The 24,073-nt window shown below is 36.7% G+C and overlaps 1 protein-coding gene across 3 annotated transcripts in view; it reads left to right on the forward strand.

Moving 5' to 3' along the window:
• C2CD3 (C2 domain containing 3 centriole elongation regulator) overlaps positions 1–24,073 on the forward strand; it is a 224,922-nt gene that overhangs the window by 158,673 nt on the left and 42,176 nt on the right. For 2 of the 3 annotated variants that reach the window (XM_033947874.1, XM_033947876.1), the window contains 4 exons: positions 11,731–11,864; positions 13,294–13,458; positions 18,703–18,917; positions 22,060–23,500. In XM_033947874.1, the coding sequence (XP_033803765.1) occupies positions 11,731–11,864; positions 13,294–13,458; positions 18,703–18,917; positions 22,060–23,500 (1,955 nt within the window). The remainder of the gene's footprint in view (positions 1–11,730; positions 11,865–13,293; positions 13,459–18,702; positions 18,918–22,059; positions 23,501–24,073) is intronic. The other variant, XM_033947875.1, reaches the window with a different exon arrangement.

Genomic DNA, 24,073 nt, shown 5'->3' on the forward strand with positions numbered 1-24,073 from the left:
AGGGAACACGAAACCTTAAGTGCGCATGCGTGCTTAGGGTTTTATTTTATAGAAATATTCAAAAAGTAATTAAGTAAGGAGGGGAGTTGCCTGCTGTTCTTGGAGAATACCTGCTACAGGTGAGTAACTTGGCTTTGTTATATCTTTTTTAACATCTACTATCTAATGTGTCCCAGAGGAACTCTTGATGCTCTGTGGGTACCTATCATGTTTTATCTGGTGCAGGAAAGCCCTTTGGATTCAAATGAACACTCTGTGTCTCTCAGGGGATGTGGAGGGCTGGTTATATCAAATTTATGTTTGTATTATCGTGCAGCATATTTGGCCAGGTTTTGGGGTTGGCTTGATAAGAAATTAGGACATACCCTGGGTTTTACTGAAGAACATTCTAAAGACAGACACCTTTTCTTTAGATGCCGACTGCTAAACTTGGACGAAGTACCTTGAGCAGTTATGGAAAGGGACCTCATTCAGAATATTTGTTGAGTTATAAGAGAATTATAACATCCTTATATTTTCAAATACAAAAGAAAGGTCTACAGTTGCATGATTTGTGCTCCTGAAAGATTATCAAGAAAATGCTTGGAAGTTGTTTCAGAAATATTTGTGGGGACCAGATAAGCAACTGGAGATTGAGGCTTGGCAGATGATGTGAAATATGTAGTATAAGTAAGGAGGTATTCTAGAAGTTACTGTCCTTTTCCAGTGTGGAGGATTGGAAGGGCTGTATGTGTGGTGAAAGTTTTCAGCACCTTGATTGTCTAGCAGAGGGTAGATCTTTCCATACAGTGGCAGTCTGTTTGCATCTCAGCTAACTAGTGCTTATTTCTGGACATGCGTACTTCTGATTGAACACTGGGATGTTTTTGTTATTATGAAATGGATCATTTATGCTTTGAAAGATAAGATATACAAGTACACTGTGGGGCAAAGGGTCATAGATTCGATATATTACCTTTCTGTTGTATAACCAAAGCAGTTTTCATGTATTATATTAACGTACTTTCTCTGTCCTTAGTTTTTATACCTGGGTTAAATGCCATATTTTGGGGTCACGAGGAGCTGCAGTGGGAATCAAACCCATTTCCCCAAGTTTTTAGCCCACTATGCTATCCATTGGGCTTCTCCTCTACTCCTGCAGTGATGTTTGAGATCCATAAATCTGTGATCTTTCTATTTGTTTCTGTTACTGTCTCTAGGCTGTTCTTTGCTTTCTAAATTTAGGCCCTTTCAAGTTTCAAGTTTATTTAAAATATTTAATTTGATCACAAAATCCAAATCCAATGCGATTTACATTTAGGTAAAAATTAAGTTAATCTAGAAAATAAAAAACAAGACAATTAATACAATTTTTATAAAATAATACGTTTGATGAAGACACTGTATTAGGGTATATTATAATATATGCACAAAGATTGTTGTATATGTTTCTTCATGCAAAAATACTGCTTTGAAAAAATATCATTAAGATTAAGAAGCCACACGAGTCTTCACATTTCTTGTCTTAATATGCAGGAATAAAAGTTAAGAGTTATTTAGGATAAGTATCTACCATCTTTGCACAACACTATGGTGTAGTCTTCAAGTCTAGTCACAGGTTTTCCTGTTGTTCAGGTCTGGCCATTGTTGCTTTGGTTTTTAATGTCCTCTTGAAAAGGCAACTCTTTTCCACTATCTCAAGTCTGAAACACACTGGGGCAGATTTTTCTCTAGGATCTGCCTGTTCTTTGCATTAATCATCTTTCTTCACAAGCCTCCCTGTGTCTGCTGCTCCTGCCACCATAGCAATAGCTCACAGCTACACCATAGCCTCTGCTTCTTAGTAAGAATTGGGTACTACAGAGTCCTTGAACACTGGTGCATTGCCTCCTCCAGCAAACTAATCTAACTGTCCACCCTCTCACTCACCATTTTTTGAGTAAAGTCATGATCCAGCATTTCCAATACACTCAATATACCTGCTCTTACTGTACACAACATACTTGTCCCTAAGGAGCGTGTGATGTAGTGGTTAGAGCTATAACTTGAGCACCCTGAGGTTGTGGGTTCAAACTCCGCACGGCTCCTTATGACCCTGGACAAGTCACTTAATCCTCCACTGCCCCAAGTACTGCCTACCCCTCTCCAAAGGGATGTATCTACAAAAGATTCCTTGACAAAACGCTCTCATTCCAAGCTGGCAGATGGAATGATTGCCTGACCACCCTCATTTCATATGCTCCATCCTACCTATCCTTGAGGAAATCTCTCAAATCATACCTCTTTGATAAATTTCTCTAACCCCTTCCCTCCCGGCCAAACTACCAAACTCTAACCATCTTTCCTCCTTTTCCTGTCCCTCCTAGTAATTGAAAACTGGTTACCAATACACTTGACAATTACTCTCTGTATCTTCGCTGTATATGTACAGTCTCTTCCCCTATAAACCACTTTGGTATAGCGGTATACAAAAATAAAATTATTATTATTATTACATTAGACAGATTGTGAGCCCACCGAGACAGAGAGGAAAAATGCTTGAAGTGCCTGTATGTAAACAGCTTTGAATATGGTTGTAACAATTTTAAAAGGTAATAAATATTGGTCAAACCAAACTTCATGTGCCAACTCATCCCTCAAGACCAGAAACAAAGGTCTAACCCAGAAGGTGGCCTTTGTTATGGGGGTCCTATGGTGACTACTAGTTGATAGCCTGTTGCAAACTACTTTATTACCTCATCCTTTATTTTATCCCTGCCCACATTAAAATCGTTCATGTTTACTTGTGGGTAAGAGCTTAGTTTCATTGAGGAAAACATTTCTATTACCTCCAAGAAAAGAGCCCTTTCTATACCAGAGGGGTCTAAACCAAAACTTAGCTTTGTATACCAGGTCTTCAACCAAAATGGAGCTCGACTCGGTTAACAGTAACTAAAAAAATACAAAAAAAAGTAACGGTCAGAAAATATTAATGTGACTGATTTCCAAAGTGTTTGGCAAATAAAATCGTTTTTTTTTTTTTTTTTTTTTTTTCATTATATTTTTATTTTCAAATTTCACAAAAAGTGTAAACAATAATAAAATACATTTGATACATGCATGGTATCACTTTTATATCTAACACAATGTATGTCTGAATTTGATTTTCCCCTTCACCCTCCCCCCACCCCTTCACCATTTTAATATAATATTTTCAAATTTTATAAAAGTATATAACATATTGGAATACAATTGTTCAATAAACATATTTATATCTAATACAATATATTTTGGATAAATTTTATTCATTTTCCCTCCCCCCACCCTTCTATTATCCCTTAATCATTTGTTACATTTTGTATAATATATTATAATATACTATATATAAATTGTTTTCCTTACCCCCCCTATATGTGTGTCATAAGAAAATCTCTAAAAGAAGAAAGGAAGAAAAAGTATTCTATTATTTAATCATTACAGTATTTTGTCAATGGCCCCCATATTTTTATAAATTTATCATATGTCCCCTTTTGTATTGATATTGTTCTTTCCATTTTAAAAACATGGCATATTGTATTCCACCAAAATGTGTAGTTTAGGTTGTTGTAATTTTTCCAATTGTTAGTTATATGTTGAATGGCAACCCCTGTCATAATTAATAAAAGTTTATTGTTTTCTGGTGAAATTTGACTTTTTTTTCTCATCATTGTTCCAAATAAAATTGTATCATATGATATTGCAATATGATTTTCCATTAATTTATTAATTTGTGGCCAAATTGAATTCCAAAATATTTTAATATAAGGACAGTAATATAATAAATGATCTAATGTCCCTGGTTCTAGATTACAGTGCCAACATCTATTAGACTTAGAACTATCTAGTTTTTGTAAACGAGTAGGGGTCCAAAAAGCTCTATGTAATAAAAAGAACCATGTTTGTCTCATAGATGCTGACACTGTACATCCCATTCTCCAAGACCAAATTAGTGGCCATTGAGATGCATTAATTTGATGTCCAATCTCAATGCTCCAAATGTCTCTTAGACCATTTTTTGGTTTTTTATTCAAATATTCAGATATTAATTTATACCACAATGCGGCTTGATGTCCTAGGAAGTCTGCTTTAAAGCATAAGAACTTTAAACTATATTGATTGTTTAATGATTTCCATTCAGGGAACCCAACCTGAATGGCCTGCCTCAATTGCAACCATTTAAAACTTTGTGTTTTATTAAGACCAAATCTATGTTGCAATTGTGAAAAATCCAGCAGTTTACCTTCTGAAATAATATCATCTAGAGATCTAATTCCTGCAATAATCCAGTTCTTCCAAAGGATTTGAGCTCCGCCAATTTTGATCTTGGAGTTTATCCATATGGATTGATTAGTTGATTTATATATTGGGATGGGTGTTAATTTATCAATAAATCTCAATGTTTTCCAAGTATCCATTATTATGTTATTTTCTCTGTATCTTTTAGGTATATTAATACTTGGTAAATGAACTAAATTTAGGGGAAACATAAGGCGCCATTCCAAATATAACCAATCTGGTGCATTATCTATAAGTTCTGGGAGGATCCAATACATACCCTGACGTAGAATATAGGCTTGATGGTACCTATAGAAATTTGGAAAATTTACCCCTCCCTCCTTAATTGATTTTTGTAAGGTTACTAAAGCTATTCTTGGTGTTTTACCAAGCCAAAGAAATTTTGTTAAAATTCTATTAAGCTTCTTATAAAAGGACCCCTGAAAATAAATAGGTATCATACTCATTTGGTAGCAAACCACAGGTAACATCATCATTTTAATAGTTTGAACTCTGCCCCACCAAGATATATGCAATGGGTTCCATTGTTCACATAACTCCGTTACTTTTTTTAATACATATTTTTCATTTTCTTTTACAGTATCTTCAATTGTTTTTTTAACTTGAATGCCTAGATATTTAAATCCTTCTTCTTTCCATATGAATGGAAAAGTATCAAATAATCCTTTTACACAGTAAACATTCAAGGGTATAATTTCAGATTTATTCCAATTAATTTTATAACCTGAAAATTTGCCAAACTTATCAATTAATTCCAATAAAGAAGATAAGGTAGACTCTGGATTTCTCAAATAAAGCAAAATATCATCAGCATAAGCCGAAATTTTATATTCCATATCTGAATATGGAATTCCTTGTATCTCCCTCGTTTGCTGTATTGCTAACAATAAGGGTTCTAATACAACATCAAATAACAAAGGAGACAAAGGACAACCTTGTCTAACTCCCCTCTGCAATTGAAAACCATCAGATATCTTATTATTAATATTTAATCTTGCAATCGGGAAGCTATACAATGTTTTTACCATTTGTATAAATCCAGAACCTATACCAAACCATTCTAAAGCCTGATACATAAAATTCCATTCCACCCTATCAAATGCTTTCTCAGCATCTAGTGAAACTGTAAATGCCGGTTCATCAATTTTTTTTGATAAGTTTAGCATGTGAAATAATAGTCTAGAGTTATTGGAGGAATGTCTTTTAGCAACGAAACCCGTTTGATGCATATCTATAATATGTGGGAGAGCTTTGGCTAATCTCAAAGCCAAAATTTTCGCCAAAAGTTTATTATCAACGTTTATCAAAGATATAGGCCTGTAGTTCGAAACCAAAGTAGGATCTTTATTTGGCTTAGGCAAAACAATTATTATTGATTCAGCCATAGTACCTTTTATATTACCTTTTATAAATTGTGTCTGATATAATTTTAATAAATGTGGGGAGAGGATATTTTGAAATGTTTTATAAAATTCTACTGTGTAACCATCACCACCTGGAGCGGATCCAACTCTAAGAGATCTCAATGCTGTCTCTAATTCTTTTAATGATATAGGTTCTTCTAAACTTCGTTTTATATGATCAGGAATCTTAGGTCCATTTATTAAATCTAAAAATTTTTTTCCATCTTTTTGTTTCTCCAAGTAAGGTTCGGAAGAATATAGATCCTTATAAAAATTTAAAAATTGTTTTAATATTATATTTGTTTGATTTGTTATTATACCATTATCATCTTTTATTCCATTAATATTAATTCTCCTTTTTTTTGCCTTAAGATAATTTGCTAATAATTTTCCTGCTTTATTAGAATTTCCATAATACACCGTTTGTTTGGAAAACAAATCTTTTCTTATCATTTTTGAAGTTAATTCATTATATTTACCTTTTACTTTCAAAAGAGATTGCAAAACTTCATATTCCCATTTACTTATCAATTTAGCTTCTAATATTTTTATTTCTTTTTCTAATTCTATATATTGTTTTTTAATTTGTTTCCTAATAAAAGCTGAATATGATATGATATTACCCCTCATAGTTGCTTTAAATGCATCCCATACATTCTCTATAGATGTATCTTCCACTAAATTTATTTGAAAAAATTCATTAATTTGTGTTTTAAAATTTTCCAAAAATTTGTCATCCACAAGCAATGCATTATCAAATCTCCAAAGAGGTCTATTATTTTCTAATTGATCTAATTGTAATTCTATCCATATTCCCGCATGATCCGAAATGATAATAGGATCAATGGAGGCTTTAATCACTTGTTGCACTTTATTTGTTGAAACAAAAATATAATCTATTCTTGAAAATGATTTATGAACCTGTGAACAAAATGAATACTCCTGATCATTAAAATGAAGAATACGCCATATATCTTTCAAATCACATGATCGAACTAAATTATCTAGACCTAAAGATTTAATATTTTTACCTGGTTTTTTATCCAATAATGGATCCATTACAGCATTAAAGTCTCCAGCCACCACTAAATTAGAGGCAGCCAGTGGTAATAACATATTTTGTAGTTTTTTGAAAAATTCTGATTGATTCGAATTAGGGGCATATATATTAAATAACGTCAGGGTATCATTTCCCATACCTATATCGATATGTATCCATCTACCATGTGGATCTGAATTTTTTACTTTTATATTGGCCATACATTTTTTATTTATAAGGATTGCAACCCCTGCTTTTTTACCCACTGCTGGAGCAAAAAAACATTCTTTTATCCATCCACCTGATAATTTCTGTGATTCCTTCATATTGAGATGGGTCTCTTGCAGACAATAAATATCTGCATTTTGTTTTTTTAAAAATGTTAATATTTTTTTCCTTTTAATTACGTGATTCAGGCCATTGACATTGATAGAATATATTTTAAAAGACATTATATATTTTTATACTTTTCATTATCTTATTCTTCCTCTCCTCTTTCATATTTAATAACCAAAAAATTTTCTTCATGACACACATATTTAACCCTAATGTATCTCCCTTAATTATTCTAATAAATATTTTTCTTATCCCTCCCTTTCCCACCCAATACATTGGCTGCTTAAGGATACACATTGGAATTGTAATCCCAACATTCTCCCCATTCCAGGCAATCAATATTCAATTTTTTAAACAAGTTTCCCTTCTATCTATCTATATTGATCTTTTATATTTATTTAATCATTTTTCATAACATTTTATTAATGTATCATTTTCCATTTAATAATATGTTAATTTGTATTTCCTTAGTATTACGATTTCAACATATAATTATTTTAAACATATATGCAGTGTATTATTTAATAATTTTCTTATATTCTGTTCTTTCTTTCATTTAATTGTTATTGTCTTTTCTTTATATTGTTTTCCTCCATTTCTTCAAATATTTCGATGTGATATATTTTCTAATTTTTCATAGAGTTTTCAGAACCATCTTAATATATTTTGTTAATATATCATAGGTTCTGGTTTAGAGAGAAATTCTTTTAGTTTTTCGGGATCCTCAAAGTATAAGGATTTGTCTCCGGATGACACTCTCATTTTCGCAGGGTAGTATAGACCATATTTAAATCCTTTTTCTTTAAGTAGAGGTCTCATATCTAGTAGTTTTTTCCTTTTACTTGCTGTGTTTTTGGCGAAGTCTGGTAGAAACCATAATCTTGATCCTTTATAATTCAAGTTTTTATCTTTTTTTGCAGCATTTAGTATCTCTAGTGCTTGTTGGTATCTCAACATTTTGAAAATGATTGGTCTTGGTCTGTTTTTATTTTCTAAATTTTTAGTTGGAATTCTGTGCGCCCTTTCAATTTCAATTGGTTGTTTCAAGTCTAATTGTAGAATTTTTGGAATTAAATTTTCAAGGAAAAGGATGGTATTTTTTCCCTCTAAGTTTTCTTGAATTCCAAATAGTTTGATGTTCTTTCTTCTTCCTCTATTCTCGTAATCCTCCAGTTGATCTTTTAATTTATTTAATTCCAGGCTGTCGTTTTTACATCTTTTTGATTCGCATTCTATTGCTTCCATTTTTGATTCTAATTCAGCTGTTTTTTTATTATTGACTTCCATTTGTCTATGTATATTTAAAATTTCTTCTTTCATTTCAGACATATTATTTATAGTTTCTTTAAGCATTTGTTTGATTTGTTTTAATTCTTCCATGACTTCAGTTTTGCTTAATATGTCTGGTTCATCAATAGGAAGTGGTATCTTGCTAGGTGTTATTTGATCTTGTTTCTGTCTTTTTGCAGATGTACCAGCCTCATTTTTGTTTTGTCTTGTACTTGCCATGTTATTGTTCTCTTTTTCTTGGTTATTATTGTTTCTTGTATTTAAATCTTTTATATTTGGTATTCTTATGTTTTTAATCTCTTAGGGGAACTCTTTTTTATTTTTTTTCCCTCCTCTTACAAGCCCAATCGCAGCTCTGATTAAGGAGAGTAAATTTTTTTTTTTAGAGTATTTTTCCTATTTTGACCAACTTTAGGCAATTTTCTTCTTTTTTTTTTTTTTTTTCTCAGCGTCTCTCAAATTCTTCAGTGTCTTGCTGTTTCAGTTTTTTTTTTTTTTTTTTTTTAAATTCAGTTGAACCTTTTCTCTGTCTCCTCTCTCACAAGCCCAATCGCAGCTTTGTCAGAGGAAAGTGATGTTCAGTGTTTATTTGTCTTCAGTGCTTCAGCACCCAATTTCTGTGAAAAAATGCAAGTCCCCTTTTTTATCAAAGAATAATCTTTTTTTTTTCAATATAGCTGGTCAGAACACCAATTCCTTTTCACAATTTTTCCAATCAATCTGATCTTTCACTTATATTTCGCGGTTTCAATACTGCACTCAAGTTCAATGAAACCGTCAAAATCACCAATGGTTTTCTTCCCGTTTCTTGTCTGCACCTATCTCACTTCAATTGCCACAATTCAGGTTATATATTTTTTTTTTTTGGCTATTTTTTGAACGGATCACTATCTGATTTTCTGATCTTTCACATCCATCAGCATCAGTACTGTTCCAAAGTCTCCCGAATTAGTTGAAATACAGACAGTTCTCAGCTTTCTTGACTTTTTTGTTTCAGTAAATATTTGTTCAGAGTAAATACTTTTCTCCTCTTTTTTTCTATTTTGCCAAACTGTTCAATCACATCTATCTCGCGGTTTCAGCATTCAAACATCAGTAAACCGCCAGCACAAACGGTTATATGCCTTCCCAATTCTAATCAGCACAAATCACGTTTCAAATATATCAATTCAGCTTTTTTACTTTAATTATATTTTGTCAGAAACATATCCATTCTTTACATCTTCTCATTCAAACATATATCTTATAGTCTTTTGAATTCGCCGACAGTGAACGCTCTCTGCTTACCAACTCCTGTCAGCTTTTTTTTCAATTTCAGTTCACGTTCGTCTCTCAGTCTCTCTCTGCTTTCAAGCTACTCTAAAACCTCCGTAGACACAGACTGCTTTCCCGATTTCTATCAAATTTTATATTTGGTCAGAATATGAATATATATGAATATATACCTCAGCGCTGTATTCAATTTTTTTTTTTTTTAACCGTCAGCTCAAACGGCACTCCGCTTTTCCGTCTCCTGTCTGCACATATCCTTCTTCAAATATCGCAATTTAGGATTTTGTTTTGTAGTTTTTATTCAGCTTTCCATTTATATATTTTTTATAAAATTGTTTGAAGGAAAATGATTTTTTCTTTATTTCATTGCCTGGTTGGTGAGGAGCTTCAGGATCACACCTCCATCCGTGCTCGCGCTAAGCCACGCCCCTCTAAAATCGTTTTTAAAGATATGCGAAAAAGTTGAAAAGGACCAGGACCCCTTAAGATAAGAGGAAGTTCGTTCCATAGTTGAGAAAATTTTAAAACCAAGAATTGACTGAAATTCTTGATTCCTTTCACTGAAGGGAGGGAGAGTTTGAATTGTTGGGTGCCTCTTGCATAGGAGAATCTATAAGCATTCCTTAATAAAGGGACAAGAGGGATAAAGATACCATTTAGAATTTTAAAAGTAATAAATGCACCTTTAAAGTGCACCATATGTCCCATTGCAAAATTAACTATTTATTAAAGAGCCTCCTTGGATATAGAACTGAGAGATACTTCAGCTACTAAATCAAACTTCAACATTAACTTGCAACGCCACCCTCTCACCCTATAGGACTCAAAATACACCACAAATCTTTTTTGAAAGCAGAAGGCCAAAGCCCAAGATAAAAATCAGCTGTGTAAGTAGTCCACAGTCCAAATATAGCTTCCTTCACAACTTTGCTTCAGCTGTTTAAAGATGCCTAATGCTGATAATGGCTTTGGACTTAGATGGAGTGGAGTTCACTGACACTCTTCCCCCACCCCAGCAATGCCTATAGGACCTGTGACACTTGGTGCTTATCAAAGGATCATTATGTATTGGCTATAATTAGAGAAAGAGGGAGAATCAAAGGAAGATTAGCTTGTTACCTTTGCGTGAATGCCTCTTCTATTTCACACTCCAGTGCTAGAAATGGAACTTTTCAGAATTAGGGCAGGTTCTAGTTGACTAGGGGCCAGATTCACAAAATGGCTTACCGATCTGATCTGGGTCCGAGGGGCTGATTCACGACGCATCCTCATGCAAATGAGAACGATCGGAATCATGCCCTCTCCAGCGATCCCGACGTATGCGCAGACCATCTGTAGATGGTCTGTGTATGCGCTAGCCCTCCATGCCTGGCAGAGCTGGAAAAAACTTCTTTTTTTAACTTTACTTTTCACGAGCCCTTTTTACTTAACTTCGCGAGCCCGTGGTTTTAATCCGCTTTAAACCCATGGGTTAAACCCACGGGCTTGCACTACAAGGAAGGGCAGGAGAGTCGGGGCAGAGAGCAGTCGCTTGTTTTTGGATCGGCCATCCCAGTCAGTGTGCCTGCATTTATTAGTGAATCGCGTCCTTCCTACTTTGCATGCCATTTCTCCTCATTTGCATGTGCGGATCAGATCTGATCGGAGGATAATTGGCCACGAGGTTAGTGAATCTGGTCAGAGGAAAATCGGATCGCAAAGGGGTCAGGACTTGAACGGCTTAGTGAATCTAGCCCTGTGTGTAAAGCAGATTTCTGCTACACAATAATTGAGATACCAGCCTTGACTCTAAATTAAAGAAGCATATTCTCTTGGCAGGTTTTATCTGGTATTTTCCTTTCTTAGGCATATTCTTTAGTATTTTTCATTTATGTTAAAGTTGGATTTTATTTTCATTCAGGACTGAATTCTGATGCTAAAGAATATAAAAAGGAGCAATCTTCTATATTTGCAGCTGCTGAGAACAGAACACAGATTTGTTATGATAAACCTGGGAACATGATAGATATAGAACTATTTTGGTGGACACTGCTTCAGTTTATTGTAAAGATTGAGCCTTAGATCCCTGTGCTACTGACCCCTTTTATCTTTTTTCAGGTTTTTGGAAAGAACCCTTTGGTATTCCCTGGTGGCTCAGTCCATGCTTGTTTCCCAAACTATATTACTCCATCTTCAGAACTATTGATAAAGAATAACATGTCACAAGATACTGACATAAGGACTGTTGACAGGTAAAAATATGAAATTAAAATTGAGACGACAGCAGTGCTTTAGTATCCTACTATTACAAGTACTCTACTCCTTATTTCTAAAACAGTACCAAATCCATACAAATACATAAAAGAGATGGTCCTTACTAAACAGAACTCACAGTCTAGTCAAAACAAACATACATCAACAAGAGATTCTTGGAAAATATGTTAACAAGAAGTACTCAAGACCTAAAACAATCTGAAGAAAGCGAGATTTTAGCCTTTACTTAAGCATGGACAGAGAAGGGTCAATTCACTCTGAATCAAAAGTCTGATCTAAGCAAACGGAGCGGCACGTTTGCAAGAACAGAGATGGAAGTGATTTGCCCGATGGAAAGAAGTGATGAGCTGCTGCAGATTAAATACATGTGTTTTAAGTTTTTTATTCTTTTTTTTTTTTTTCATATAACAACAAGTGTACCACTTAAATTTATACAATTTCATTACGTACACACTCGATATTCCTTCATACATTACTATATATATAACGTATCATTATATAATCTTTTACTATAATCTTGAAACAGTATATAATATTTAATAAGTATACCAACTATTTCTCAATTATAAACCCATCCCCTCCCCTTCCTTTGGCCACTGCATATAATACAACAAGATATATTGATAAATTTGCAACACAAAAAGGTTATATAGATAAGTTTAAGAAGATTTGGGGACCATTAATAGATTTTTGCAATGAATGATACAATTTTCCCATAATAAGATATTGATAAGAGGGGGGGTGGGAGGGTTTATTTTATTCATCTTATAAATACATGTGTAGGTAATATTGTACTACAGTACTCCCCCGAAATCCACGGTGGTTCCGTTCCAGAACTCCCGCGAATTTTGAAAAACCGCAAATACTATTTTCAACCAGTTGGGACATAGCTGACTGTGCCAATATTCAGCGGATAGACGACTAAGTCTCAATGGCCAAAGATATACCACTCTTTAAGGTAGTTATATTTGGCCGCCAAGCTACTGAATATGGGCAGTGACTGGCTAATTCGGAGACTGGGATAGCCCCTGCTGGATATCGGCGGATAGCTGGCTATGTGCTATTTAGACAACTGGGAGCCAATCCTGGCCTTCTAAATAGCACTGAATATCAGGCTTCATGTTTCTATGCATTAATGGCCAATGTTAACACATGTAGTAGGTTAGTTGCTACTGTACTGTAGTATGGAACATTTTCACAGAGTATGTGGTCTGTGTCTTCAAGCCTTCTGTCTGAGGCCTTTGCGATAAACTAACACTGGCAACAGAGATTTTCTTTGCAAAGTGGTTTTATCTTCCAACAGTGACCATTTTAGGATTTGGACTAGAATGATAATGTTCCCTTTTGTTACTGAGTGCAGTATTCAGATTCCTTAGTGCCTAATAAGTTATCGGTGTATTGTTTTAGTAGAAGTATCCATCCTGGAAACTGGATTTCACGTCATGAAGAGCACATGCAAAATGTTCGCAGATTTCATGAGTCTTTACAGCAGACTGAACGGAGCACACACAGTGTCAGAGAACACGATGCACAGTCTCAGTCATCAAGTCCTTCAGTTCTTACAGCTCTCAGGTACGTAAGTCAAAAGTATGTGCCATGGAGATAAATGTAACGGGAGGGGGGGTGTCAGCAGTTCCCTTTCACTATTCAATTTTGACCTTCTTTCTCATTTCCCTAAAATATCCTCAACAAGGGAGGATGGACTTATGCTACTTTGGAGGCTGATCTCATTACTTCTAGAGTCTTGCTATAATTATCTCTGCTGCATACAGTCTGGACATTTTTCCTTTGGTCATCATCTCTTTAGCATGGTTACAGTAACACAGAAAAACACCCTCAATATCCAGCCAGACTGCCCATCAAGCTGACCAGAACCTCACCCACAACTCTGTGATGGTCTCGGTCGCTATATCGAAGCTCAGATTCACAGATCTGTTCTTCATCGATCCTGTGGTTAAGATCAATGGTGCATACTACTGGGATGTCCTCAGGACATAAAAGCTGTTGCCAGTGATCCATCGCATGTCGGGAGACTATTTTATCTTCCAACAGGACAATGCCCCATCACATCATGCAAAGGACACTGTAGAAATGCTACATCAGGAGATCCCAGACTTCATTGATCTTGCCTTACCAATTTGCTTTAGAGATAACACAAAAAGGCAACCTAGTCACATCAAGGTTTGTGTGGGGGACGCTCAGGACGCCAAAATTGGCTCACAACTTACAGACCAAAATTAAATAAATATAATATAGGGTGCTCTCAGTGTGAACCATCAGTGATAGGAGCACAGATCCGACACTTCACTTCTGGGTCAAGGCGGTAAGCCTCCACCCCCACACCATCATCGAGCACCCTAAGTGTGCTGAAATTTAAAGGGACCTAAGTCCACTAAATCAACAAATCAATCAATCAAAGTGAGTAAATCAAACTCAACACAAAAAACCTGAGCGACCCCCAAACAAACCCTGCCAGCCAGACCCCCTGAACCACACAACAAAATCAAGAATCACCATACAAAAAATGCCAAATAAATACAATACTTATCTGAAACTATCTCACAGACTAATAAACGCAAAAAACCGCGCCAGGAGAAAAGGTTCAACCGCGCTGGTTTCGGGAGGAGCCCTTCTTCAGGAACCTCTTTGTTTGTGTTCCGTCGGGGGTCAAGTTCCTGAAGAAGGGCTCCTCCCAAAACCAGCGCGGTTGAACCTTTTCTCCTGGCGCGTTTTTTTGCGTTTATTAGTTTGTGAGATAGTTTCAGATAAGTATTGTATTTATTTGGCATTTTTTGTATGGTGATTCTTGATTTTGTTGTGTGGTTCGGGGGGTCTGGCTGGCAGGGTTTGTTTGGGGGTCGCTCAGGTTTTTTGTGTTGAGTTTGATTTACTCACTTTGATTGATTGATTTGTTGATTTAGTGGACTTAGGTCCCTTTAAATTTCAGCACACTTAGGGTGCTCGATGATGGTGTGGGGGTGGAGGCTTACCGCCTTGACCCAGAAGTGAAGTGTCGGAGCTGTGCTCCTATCACTGATGGTTCACACTGAGAGCACCCTATATTATATTTATCTAATTTTGGTCTGTAAGTTGTGAGCCAATTTTGGCGTCCTGAGCGTTCCCCACACAAACCTTGATGTGACTAGGTTGCCTTTTTGTGTTGTCTCTATAGTAGGATTTTTGGCAAATTTGGAGTGTATTGTTGTGGGTTACCAATTTGCTTGACATGTGGATAAAGGTGAGCCGGTTGATATAGTGTATCTACATTTTCAGAAAGCTTTTGATAAAGTTCCTCACGAGAGGCTCCTGAGAAAATTAAAGTACATAAGTGTCATGGGATAGGTGGCAAAGTTCAGTTGTAGATTAGGAATTGGTTATCGGATAGAAAACAGAGGGCAGGGTTAAATGGGCATTTTTCTCAATGGAGGAGAGTAAACAGTGGAGTGCCACAGAGGTCTGTACTGGGAACGGTGCTATTTAACTTATTTTCAATTCGTGATTGAAATATGTCAGTTTGGGGTTTTTTTTTTAATCTTTATTCATTTTACATCTTACAACAAGTGTAACAATAGATAGACAGTTAAATTGAATTGAATACAACACTTGAATCTCTATCATATTCAACATTAAAACATTAATTTTTATTTTTTTTTAATTCTTTATTCATTTTAAAATCTGACATCAAGTGTACATTAATATATCATCAGTATCTACAATATAACACTTGAAATTCATTTTCATGTAATCATAATAACATAAAAATTATAACCCTTCCTCAATTATTACAATTCAAACATTAAAATTTTTAACCCATTCCCTCCCAATCCAATATGTCAGTTTTGAGAATTTACATCTGCTGTCTATATTTTGCACTGTTCAGGAAGAAATGCATTTCTTTCTATTTCTCTGGTGGTGTACTGCATGCATAGATTGGCATTATGGGTTTCAGTTGTGTATATTAGGACTTTTAGTTTGTGGTCTTGTATTTCCATAAGGTTCATTGTGTGACCAAGGTCAGGTGTTCTGATAAGAACGAATGTTGAGAAGCACTATTAGCTTCATGGCCCCAAGTAGGAAGATCTATTTGCATGCACTGCTTTCATTGTATGCTAATAGATCTCATGCATATGCATTGGAGAAATCCTGAAAACCCAATTGGATTGCGGCCCTCGAGGACTGACATTTGACACCCCTGCTCTAGAGCCTAATTATTCTTCATTTAATTCTCAAGGTAAAAATCTACCACTGACTTCTTATTTAATTATACCTTATTCTACCTTAGTGATTATGGACACTTTATGGAAATGTCATTCAACTCTACCTGACTGAACTCATAGATCCAAGTCTTGCCCCCTCCTTCGTCTTTTCCCTCCCTCACCCCCGCTGTGATACTTCTAACCCCATATTCTGCCTCCTCCATCATATGTAGTCAAAATACAACCTGGAGGTTTCCAGTAATGAATAAGACCATGATAGTAGCATACCTCAGATATTATTATCTGGTGCACTAAGTTATTAATTTGTTTTTACAGGAAGGTTACTGTCCACAACTGTTAAATTCAATCATACTTTTCTTAGAGAAGAATATAATGGAGGTAGCACAAAGCACAAGTTATAGGCCTATTTCCAGTTTGCAAGTGGTTAAGCTAGCTTGAATAAATAAATCACATTAAATACAAATAAAAGAGACAATGTGCCCAAATCCCTCTTTAAGGGTGGGATTTGGATACATCCATACTTAGGTGATTGGTTGATTCACGCTAACTCAAAGTAACTTGAGTGATTCAACTTTTGGAGCAGAAGGACTGGGCAGAGAACTGTCTGAAAAGCTACATGGTTCTAGCACAGGTGCTGGAATATCTTGTTGACAAGTTTGATACCAGGTGGGGCATGGTTTTTATAACATATTAGCTAATGATCAAGTTCCAGGCTTAGAAAATGGGTAATTCCATGTCAACTGGTTCAGTTTCAAGGAGGGTCCCCAGTCGACATATCCTATGGATACAAAATAGGACCCCAAACTTTGGATATCCCCTGAAAAAAATTCATCAATTTCTGAGATGGTTGCTTAGGAGCTCTTGCCACTTGACATGGAATAACCCAGGTGTTTTACGAGAAGCAGGCCCTAAGAGCTTGGAATTGCCACCAGCTCCTATGATCAATGGCTGCAACCTTGGAAATGTTTCCATGGCCATGTGCCCACAGAGCCTCTTCATAGAACCTTTTTGGCCTGGTGGATCCCAAATCCCAGAATGTCAAGGACTATCTTCTGCTCTCAGCATCTCACCTACTGAAAGGAGTTCCCCTCGATCCCTCCAATTGGACATTGATCATGACCAATGTGAGCTTCAAAAGGTAGGGACCCAGGACTATAACGTTTAAGTGAGATGGTTAGCAATAGAGGGATCATGAGCCATCCATCAGCTGGAATTGAGATCTATCCAGCTGGTGCTTCAGAGCTTCCTCCCATTTCTCCAAGGGAACATTGATGCGAATGATGTCCAACAAAGCAACAACTGTAGCTTACATCAACAAGCAAGGAGGATAAGAAGTGCAGTGTGGCTCAGGAGATCTGTTGGCTATGCTGCTAAGTGAAGCTTCATTTTACTCCAGTCTCAGACAGACTACCTCAGCCAGAGGCACTTATTCAGTCTTGGCCAGGCAGAAGTCTCTATGTTTTTCTCCCTGACCTCTGATCAGCTGAGCATTTCAGAGGATTATGTCTCACACATTTTTGGTCGCTATGGACAGGCCTCACTATCCTTGGTACATAGACCTGATTAGTCTCTTGGTGGACTGCCCACTGCTGCTACCAAGAAGACAGGCCAGCAAGATGAAAAGGAAAAGGAAATTTAGTCTTACCCATTTATTTCTGTTCCTTGATTTCTGCTAGACCAGGCCAGTATCCCTTCAGAAAATAGTAGGATTAAAGATTTGTGTCACAGCTAGTTTGAGGATCTACTCTATTCATTTATGCCTGTTATTATTTTTTCTCTGTGGGTTTTTTTTTGAGTGGTTCTTGATTATCATGCCAGTGGTGTAGCCACAGATGGACCTGGGTGGGCCTGGCCAAAGGCATCCCAAATGTAGTGCAGAAATGTTGGATTACAGGTGGCTGAGGTATATCTTCTTTTCCTTCCTTCATCCCTGCTGCAATGCTTCAGCTTTAAAGTATGGGTGCTGGCCAGCAGTAATTCACATAGGCCTGCTGCAGGGCCTTACCTTTGCCATGATCCACCCTCTCAGAAACAGAAAGTTGCATCAGAGAGGGCAGATCACAGCAGAAGGAAGGCTCTGGCCAGAGCCTGTAATTTAAACAGGAAGCACCGAGGCAGGGGTGAGGGAAGGAAAAGGATGATATAGTGTTGGACCTACATGGAGGGGGGGCTGGGAGAGTTGCTGCACCTGTAAGGGGGGGATAGAAGTTGAAGGGACAGGAGAGAGGTGCTGGACCTGCATGGGGTTAGGGGGGCTAGAGGAAAGGCCTGCAGGGGGACTGAAGGGACAGAGAGTTGCTGGACCTCTTGGCCCTCCCCAAAATTGCTTTTGGCTAGGCCTCTTGGTCATGCTTTCTCTTTGGCATGGGCTTACTGACAAGTTCCAGGCTGCACCATTACTTAAGTCAGTGATATCACTGGAATGTATCTTCTTCTTTACCCCATTTGCTGGTAGGGTCTGGTAGGAATCAAGGAAAGTTAAACTAGCAGATTGTTTCACCTTCAAGTACTGTATTTTGTAAGCATCAGAATGGCATATGACATCAGGTAGAATTTCAAATTCTGTATACATATTGGTGTTTTTAATTGACCTTTACAGAAAGAATCTTAGTGAGCTGGACGAAATTCAGAGATACTTCAACCAGAAGCTGAAAAGATCTTTCATGGACCTGGACCATGATAGACCACCAAAGAAAAATCAGGAGATCCTTAGTGGTCAGCAAGAATCCGTGACTGCTGTTCTAGACAATAATACACAGAATCTTCTGGAAAAATCTAAGCAGCTGGTCTCGCAAGTTGGTAACTTCATTGATGGTAAGGAATACTCTAGTGTAAATTAATGGGATAAGTTGGTTGCTTAAATATTTTCATCTGTTAAATACAGGTTTCCAGTGCAATAGGTGTGTCATTCTGAAACCACTAAAGTCAGTGCCAGGCAAAGTGGTAGAGACTATTATAAAGAACAAAATTGTAGAACATATATGTAAGCATGGATTAAAGACACGCATTTGTTTGAAGAGATGAATAAAGGTGAGTCGGTTGATAATATGTATCTGGATTTCCAAAAGGCATTTAACAAAGTACCTCATGAAAGACTCCTGAGGAATATAGAAAGTCATGGGATAGGAGATAATGTCCTACTTTAGATTAAGAACTGGTTAAAAGAGAAAACAGAGAGTGGAGTTAAATGGTCAATATTCTCAATGGAGAAGGGTAGATAGTTGGGTTCACTCCACACTCACAAATACAAAGGGACTGTGATAATCAAAAAAACTCAAATACCCTTAGTGCAAATCCTGTTCTCAAAAAAAGAGATTTCACTTTTTACATTACATTACATTAATGGCTTCTATTCCGCCCGTACCTATCAGTTCTGGGCGGATTACAAAAGAAACAGTTGGACATTTCCAGGTCCAGGAGAATTACAAGAAGATTGGAGAATTACAATGTATTGAATAGGATACAGAAAAGATGACTGGGCTATTCCAGTAGATTTACAGTTTGGGGAGCTGTACAATTGGGAGATAGTGCAATTCCCGTAAATGTACAATTTGGGAGGCAGTTGACATACTTGAGGTTTTGACGAGAAAGGATAGCTGGAGATGAGGGGAGGTTAGAGGGGAATTATACGGAGGGGAAGACCATGGTTAGAGTTAAGATATCTGGATAAATTTTTTGAATAGTAGGGTTTTGATTTCTTTTTGAAAAGATTTGAAGTCACTCGTTGTTATCAGCAGGGTGGAGATAGTATGGTTAAGTTTTGCTGCTTGCGTCACTAGTAGGTTGTCAAACATCTTCTTGCACTGAGTGCCTTTGAGTGGAGGGTAGGTAAATGGGGTCTGAGTTCTTCTTTGTCTAGTAGAGAGGTTATGGTTCAGGCGATTGTTTAGGTAAACAGGGGCTGTGCCATTTATTGCTTTGAATAGTAAACAGTATAATTTGAATTGAATTTGTGCTTGTATAGGTAGGCAGTGGTGATGTGGTCAAATTTACTTAGCGAGTAGATCAATCTGAGTGCAGTGTTTTGGACTGTCTGTAGTTGTTTTATCATGGTTGCAGGGCATGGTAGATAGAGGATATTGCAGTAGTCCAACAGACCTAGGACTAGGGATTGGACTATGAGCCTATATTGCTCTTTGTCAAAGAATTTTCTAATTTTTCGTAAGTTGCGCATGGTTAGAAATGCTTTCTGGGTGGTCTTGTTGATTTGGACCTTTATAGTGCAGCATCTATCTATCGTTACTCCTAGGAGTTTGAGGGCAGTTTGTATAGGGTATTTGGTGGTGTTAATTTCTAGTTCTGTGATGGAAGGGTTTTTGTCTTTTTCGAGCAATAGAAATTTTGTTTTGTCTGTGTTCAGCTTCAATTTGTGGTCTACCATCCATTTTCCACTGCTTGTAGAGTTTTTTCCAGTTTTTCTGTTGATGTGGGGTCAGGAGAATTGAAGGGTAGGAGTATGGTGATATCATCTGAGTAGCTAAATGAAGTTACATTTAGGTTATCTAGGGTAGAACCAAGGGAGGATAAAAAGAGGTTGAAAAATTTTAAAAGCGTTTCTCTAATAAGACAGGGAGCCAACCCTGAAGCACCTGAAGGAGGAATTGTAAAAACCCATTTCTAAACTGTCCAGTGCAACTCCTGGGACAAAACAAAGAGCCAACGATGACCTAATTGAACTTGTAACTATGCCCTAACTGTATTAATAACTGCACTGATCTACCTGCACCCTATTGAATGTCCCTGTCAAAACTGTCCATTGTAACTTCCTGGGTAACTGACCCAACCTCTTGTAATGTAATCTGACCTTGAAACTGAATAAGTAAAGACGGAATAGAAAACCTGATTAACATAAACATAACTTGAGAGGTCAGTAGTTGTTGCTGTGTCCTTATAAAAACAGTGGTAAGTAGATTTGGGTTTGAGATTTGAGGAGAGAAAGTGGAGACCTATCTGTGCAGAAGTGCAAAAGGCATCTACTTGTATATTGGTTCAGGAAAATACTTATAAGGTACTCACCAGGTTGTATTTTACTGCTGCCAGATTGAAGGTCATGTATCCGATAGATGTTGGCGATGTCAATCTCAGAAGGGAACCTTTATACATATCTACTGGGATTATATTCCACTTCAAGCATTTTGGGGATGTTAGTATCACAGTTATCAGTACTGTTGGGGGAAGATATTGCTGCTTCTCTCCAGAGTTGCTTGTTGAGACTATTTAATGAAAGATGTTTTTAATGGCATTACAAGCTATTATGTCTTGGACTTGCAGCTGCTAATTGTTTAATTGCATTGACCTGGAAGACAGTTGTGTCACCCACAGAGAGCGCATGGAGAACACGACTTCAAATGCTGGCCCAAATGGAATGTCTGGATTTTAATATTTGATAAGTTGCTTCAATAATTGAGGTTGGGAGGGGGAAGGGATGGGAGGGGCAGGGACGAGTTTGTTTGAACTGATAGAGGGCCGGAAGAACCAATGGAGCTTTCCACGTATGTTTCTCTTTGTGTTGTAAGTAGGGGAAAGGGATTTTAGAGCGTAGGGGGAATTCTACATTAGAGTCATGCAGTTGGGTTATACTAGGTAGGAGGGTATTGAGGTATTTTGTCAAGAAATTGATTTGGGTAAATGTTGCTAGTCCACTTGGAAATTTTCTGGTATATCTTTTTTTGTACTGCATCTTTATACAGTATATTAATAAAAATGTATTGCTATAAAAAGAAATTCAAAGTAGCAGATAAAATGTACAGGACACAAGATGGTTTACTGTATTAAATGATTATCTTTTATTGAACTCTGTCAAAACATTTTCATTCAAATGAGTTGTTGTTTTACAGATATAAACAGCATATAAAATATATGAGCAGGCCAATAAAGTGCAAAAAATGATTTACGTTGAAAACAGCAAACAATTTTATTTCTAGTCTTATACTAACACCAGTGCTTATTTGTTTAGATCTACAGGTTGTAAGTAAAGATGTCAAAGAATCTTTCACTATGGCTTCCAGTAATATGCCTTTATTTGCACAATACAAGAGAGATATTGGACCTGTAATACAAGAGCAACAAGCAGCGGAAGCCAAAAGCAGCCACACAAATACTTCACATTTCTCTTCTCTTGGATCTCCAAGTTTTAGAAGGGATCCAGATGACACATTTGAAGAGCAAGCAGTAAGTAAAGATGTCAAAGAATCTTTCACTATGGCTTCCAGTAATATTGAGAATAAAATGCATGAAAAGCCTCCATTCGCACAATACAAGAGAGATATTGGACCTGTAATACAAGAGCAACAAGCAGCGGAAGCCAAAAGTAGCCACACAAATGCTTCACATTTCTCTTCTCTTGGATCTTCAAGTTTTAGAAGGGATCCAGATGACACATTTGAAGAGCAAGCAGTTTTTAGAAATGAAACTTATCTGCCAAAAGGGCAGAACCAGTCAAAGAAGTCTTCAAATACTTCTGTCCAGTTGTGCAAATCTTCAGGTATACCTTGTCAAAAAGATGTAGATGTGTGGCCTATGGTGAGCCAAAATGAGTGCACATTAAAGGTGGCATGTTCTCATGAAGATACGTCTGCTTTTCCCTCTCTTGAAATCTCTAGTGGTAGAAGAGGCATGCTTGATGAATTTCTAAATCAAATAGTTCCTGGGGAGGAAACCCTGACCGAGGAGCCAGAGAATGAAATCCAGTCATGTAGTGAAGAGGATTATGAAGAGAATATCATAGAACCAAGAACTCTGAATGAAGTAACAGCCATGACAGATAAAACCAGCCCTTGGTCCAGTATTTTATCAGAATCTGGGCAGGAGCCTAGAGGAAGCTTTGAGCAACAATCGGCAAGTACCAAAAGTCTATTCAGAGAAAAGCAAGTTGTCAGTTTATTGCGAGATGACCATGAAAATATGATCAGTGCTGCTAAAGCCAGTGATTTTCAGTCTGGTGAAGATAGTATAGCATCTCTAGAGAGAGAAGATCTAAGAGGTTCAGATGGCGATATTGAGACAGATGATTCAGAACCACTTCAGCTTCCACAGTCATCAAGGAGTCACCATTTCAGAGAAAAATCATTAGAGAGTATTAATTCCAACAAGTTTCAATCTTTGAAACGTGAAAAAGCAGACAATCTAGGTGCAGAATGCAGATCCCAGACATTTTCCAGAAGACCAAGTAATTTGTTAGGTGGTGGAGACTGTGAAGTATCTCAGGGAATTACTACATTGAACAAAAGTGGACCTTCAGATTCAGACTTTAAGCAACGTGATGACACAAATGAAGATCTGCATTTTAACAGATCTGTGCAGTCCAAATCTTCAAGATGCGATGGAAACTCTGATGGCGAGCCTGTTGGATATTTATCAACCACGCTAGATAAAACTGCAAAAACTGGGATTGTGCTGTATCCTTCATGCCTTATCTAGAGTGTGTTAGTTCCATAGTGTGGTACACTTTTTAGTTTTCAATTTATTATATTTAAAATACTTGAGATACAAACAAATGTACTCCATAGAGTTATGTAAATAAATTAAACAAATGTAAATAACCATAAGCACTATAAAGGATATTGTATACCTAGAAAGATATCCACAAAAACAAAAGGGAGCAAGAACTTGAGCAAAACTTAAAAAGAAAAACTCCCGAGAAAAGAAGCAAACAAAAGATCAAGGCTGCAGCAAAAGTTAGTGGTAAAGCAATAACATAACCAATAAGAAATCAACCCAATCAAGTGGGCTGTAGTTAGTTATTCTAAGCCAGTACTTAGAAATCTTTCTGTGGCCACAGTCCTATTGTCATGGCCACAAAAAGAGTGTGACCCCTGGAGGTGTGAGTTGATGATGTCTCTATGGAAGTCGTGTCCAGGTTGCACCTTCTCAGGATATTCAAAATGAATATGCATGAGATTAGTTTGCATATAGTGCCTCCTTGATGTGTAAATCTATCTCATGAATATTGATTGTGGATATTCTGAAAC

Source organism: Geotrypetes seraphini, chromosome 6, assembly GCF_902459505.1.
Source record: "Geotrypetes seraphini chromosome 6, aGeoSer1.1, whole genome shotgun sequence".
Classification (NCBI taxonomy): Eukaryota; Metazoa; Chordata; class Amphibia; order Gymnophiona; family Dermophiidae; genus Geotrypetes; species Geotrypetes seraphini.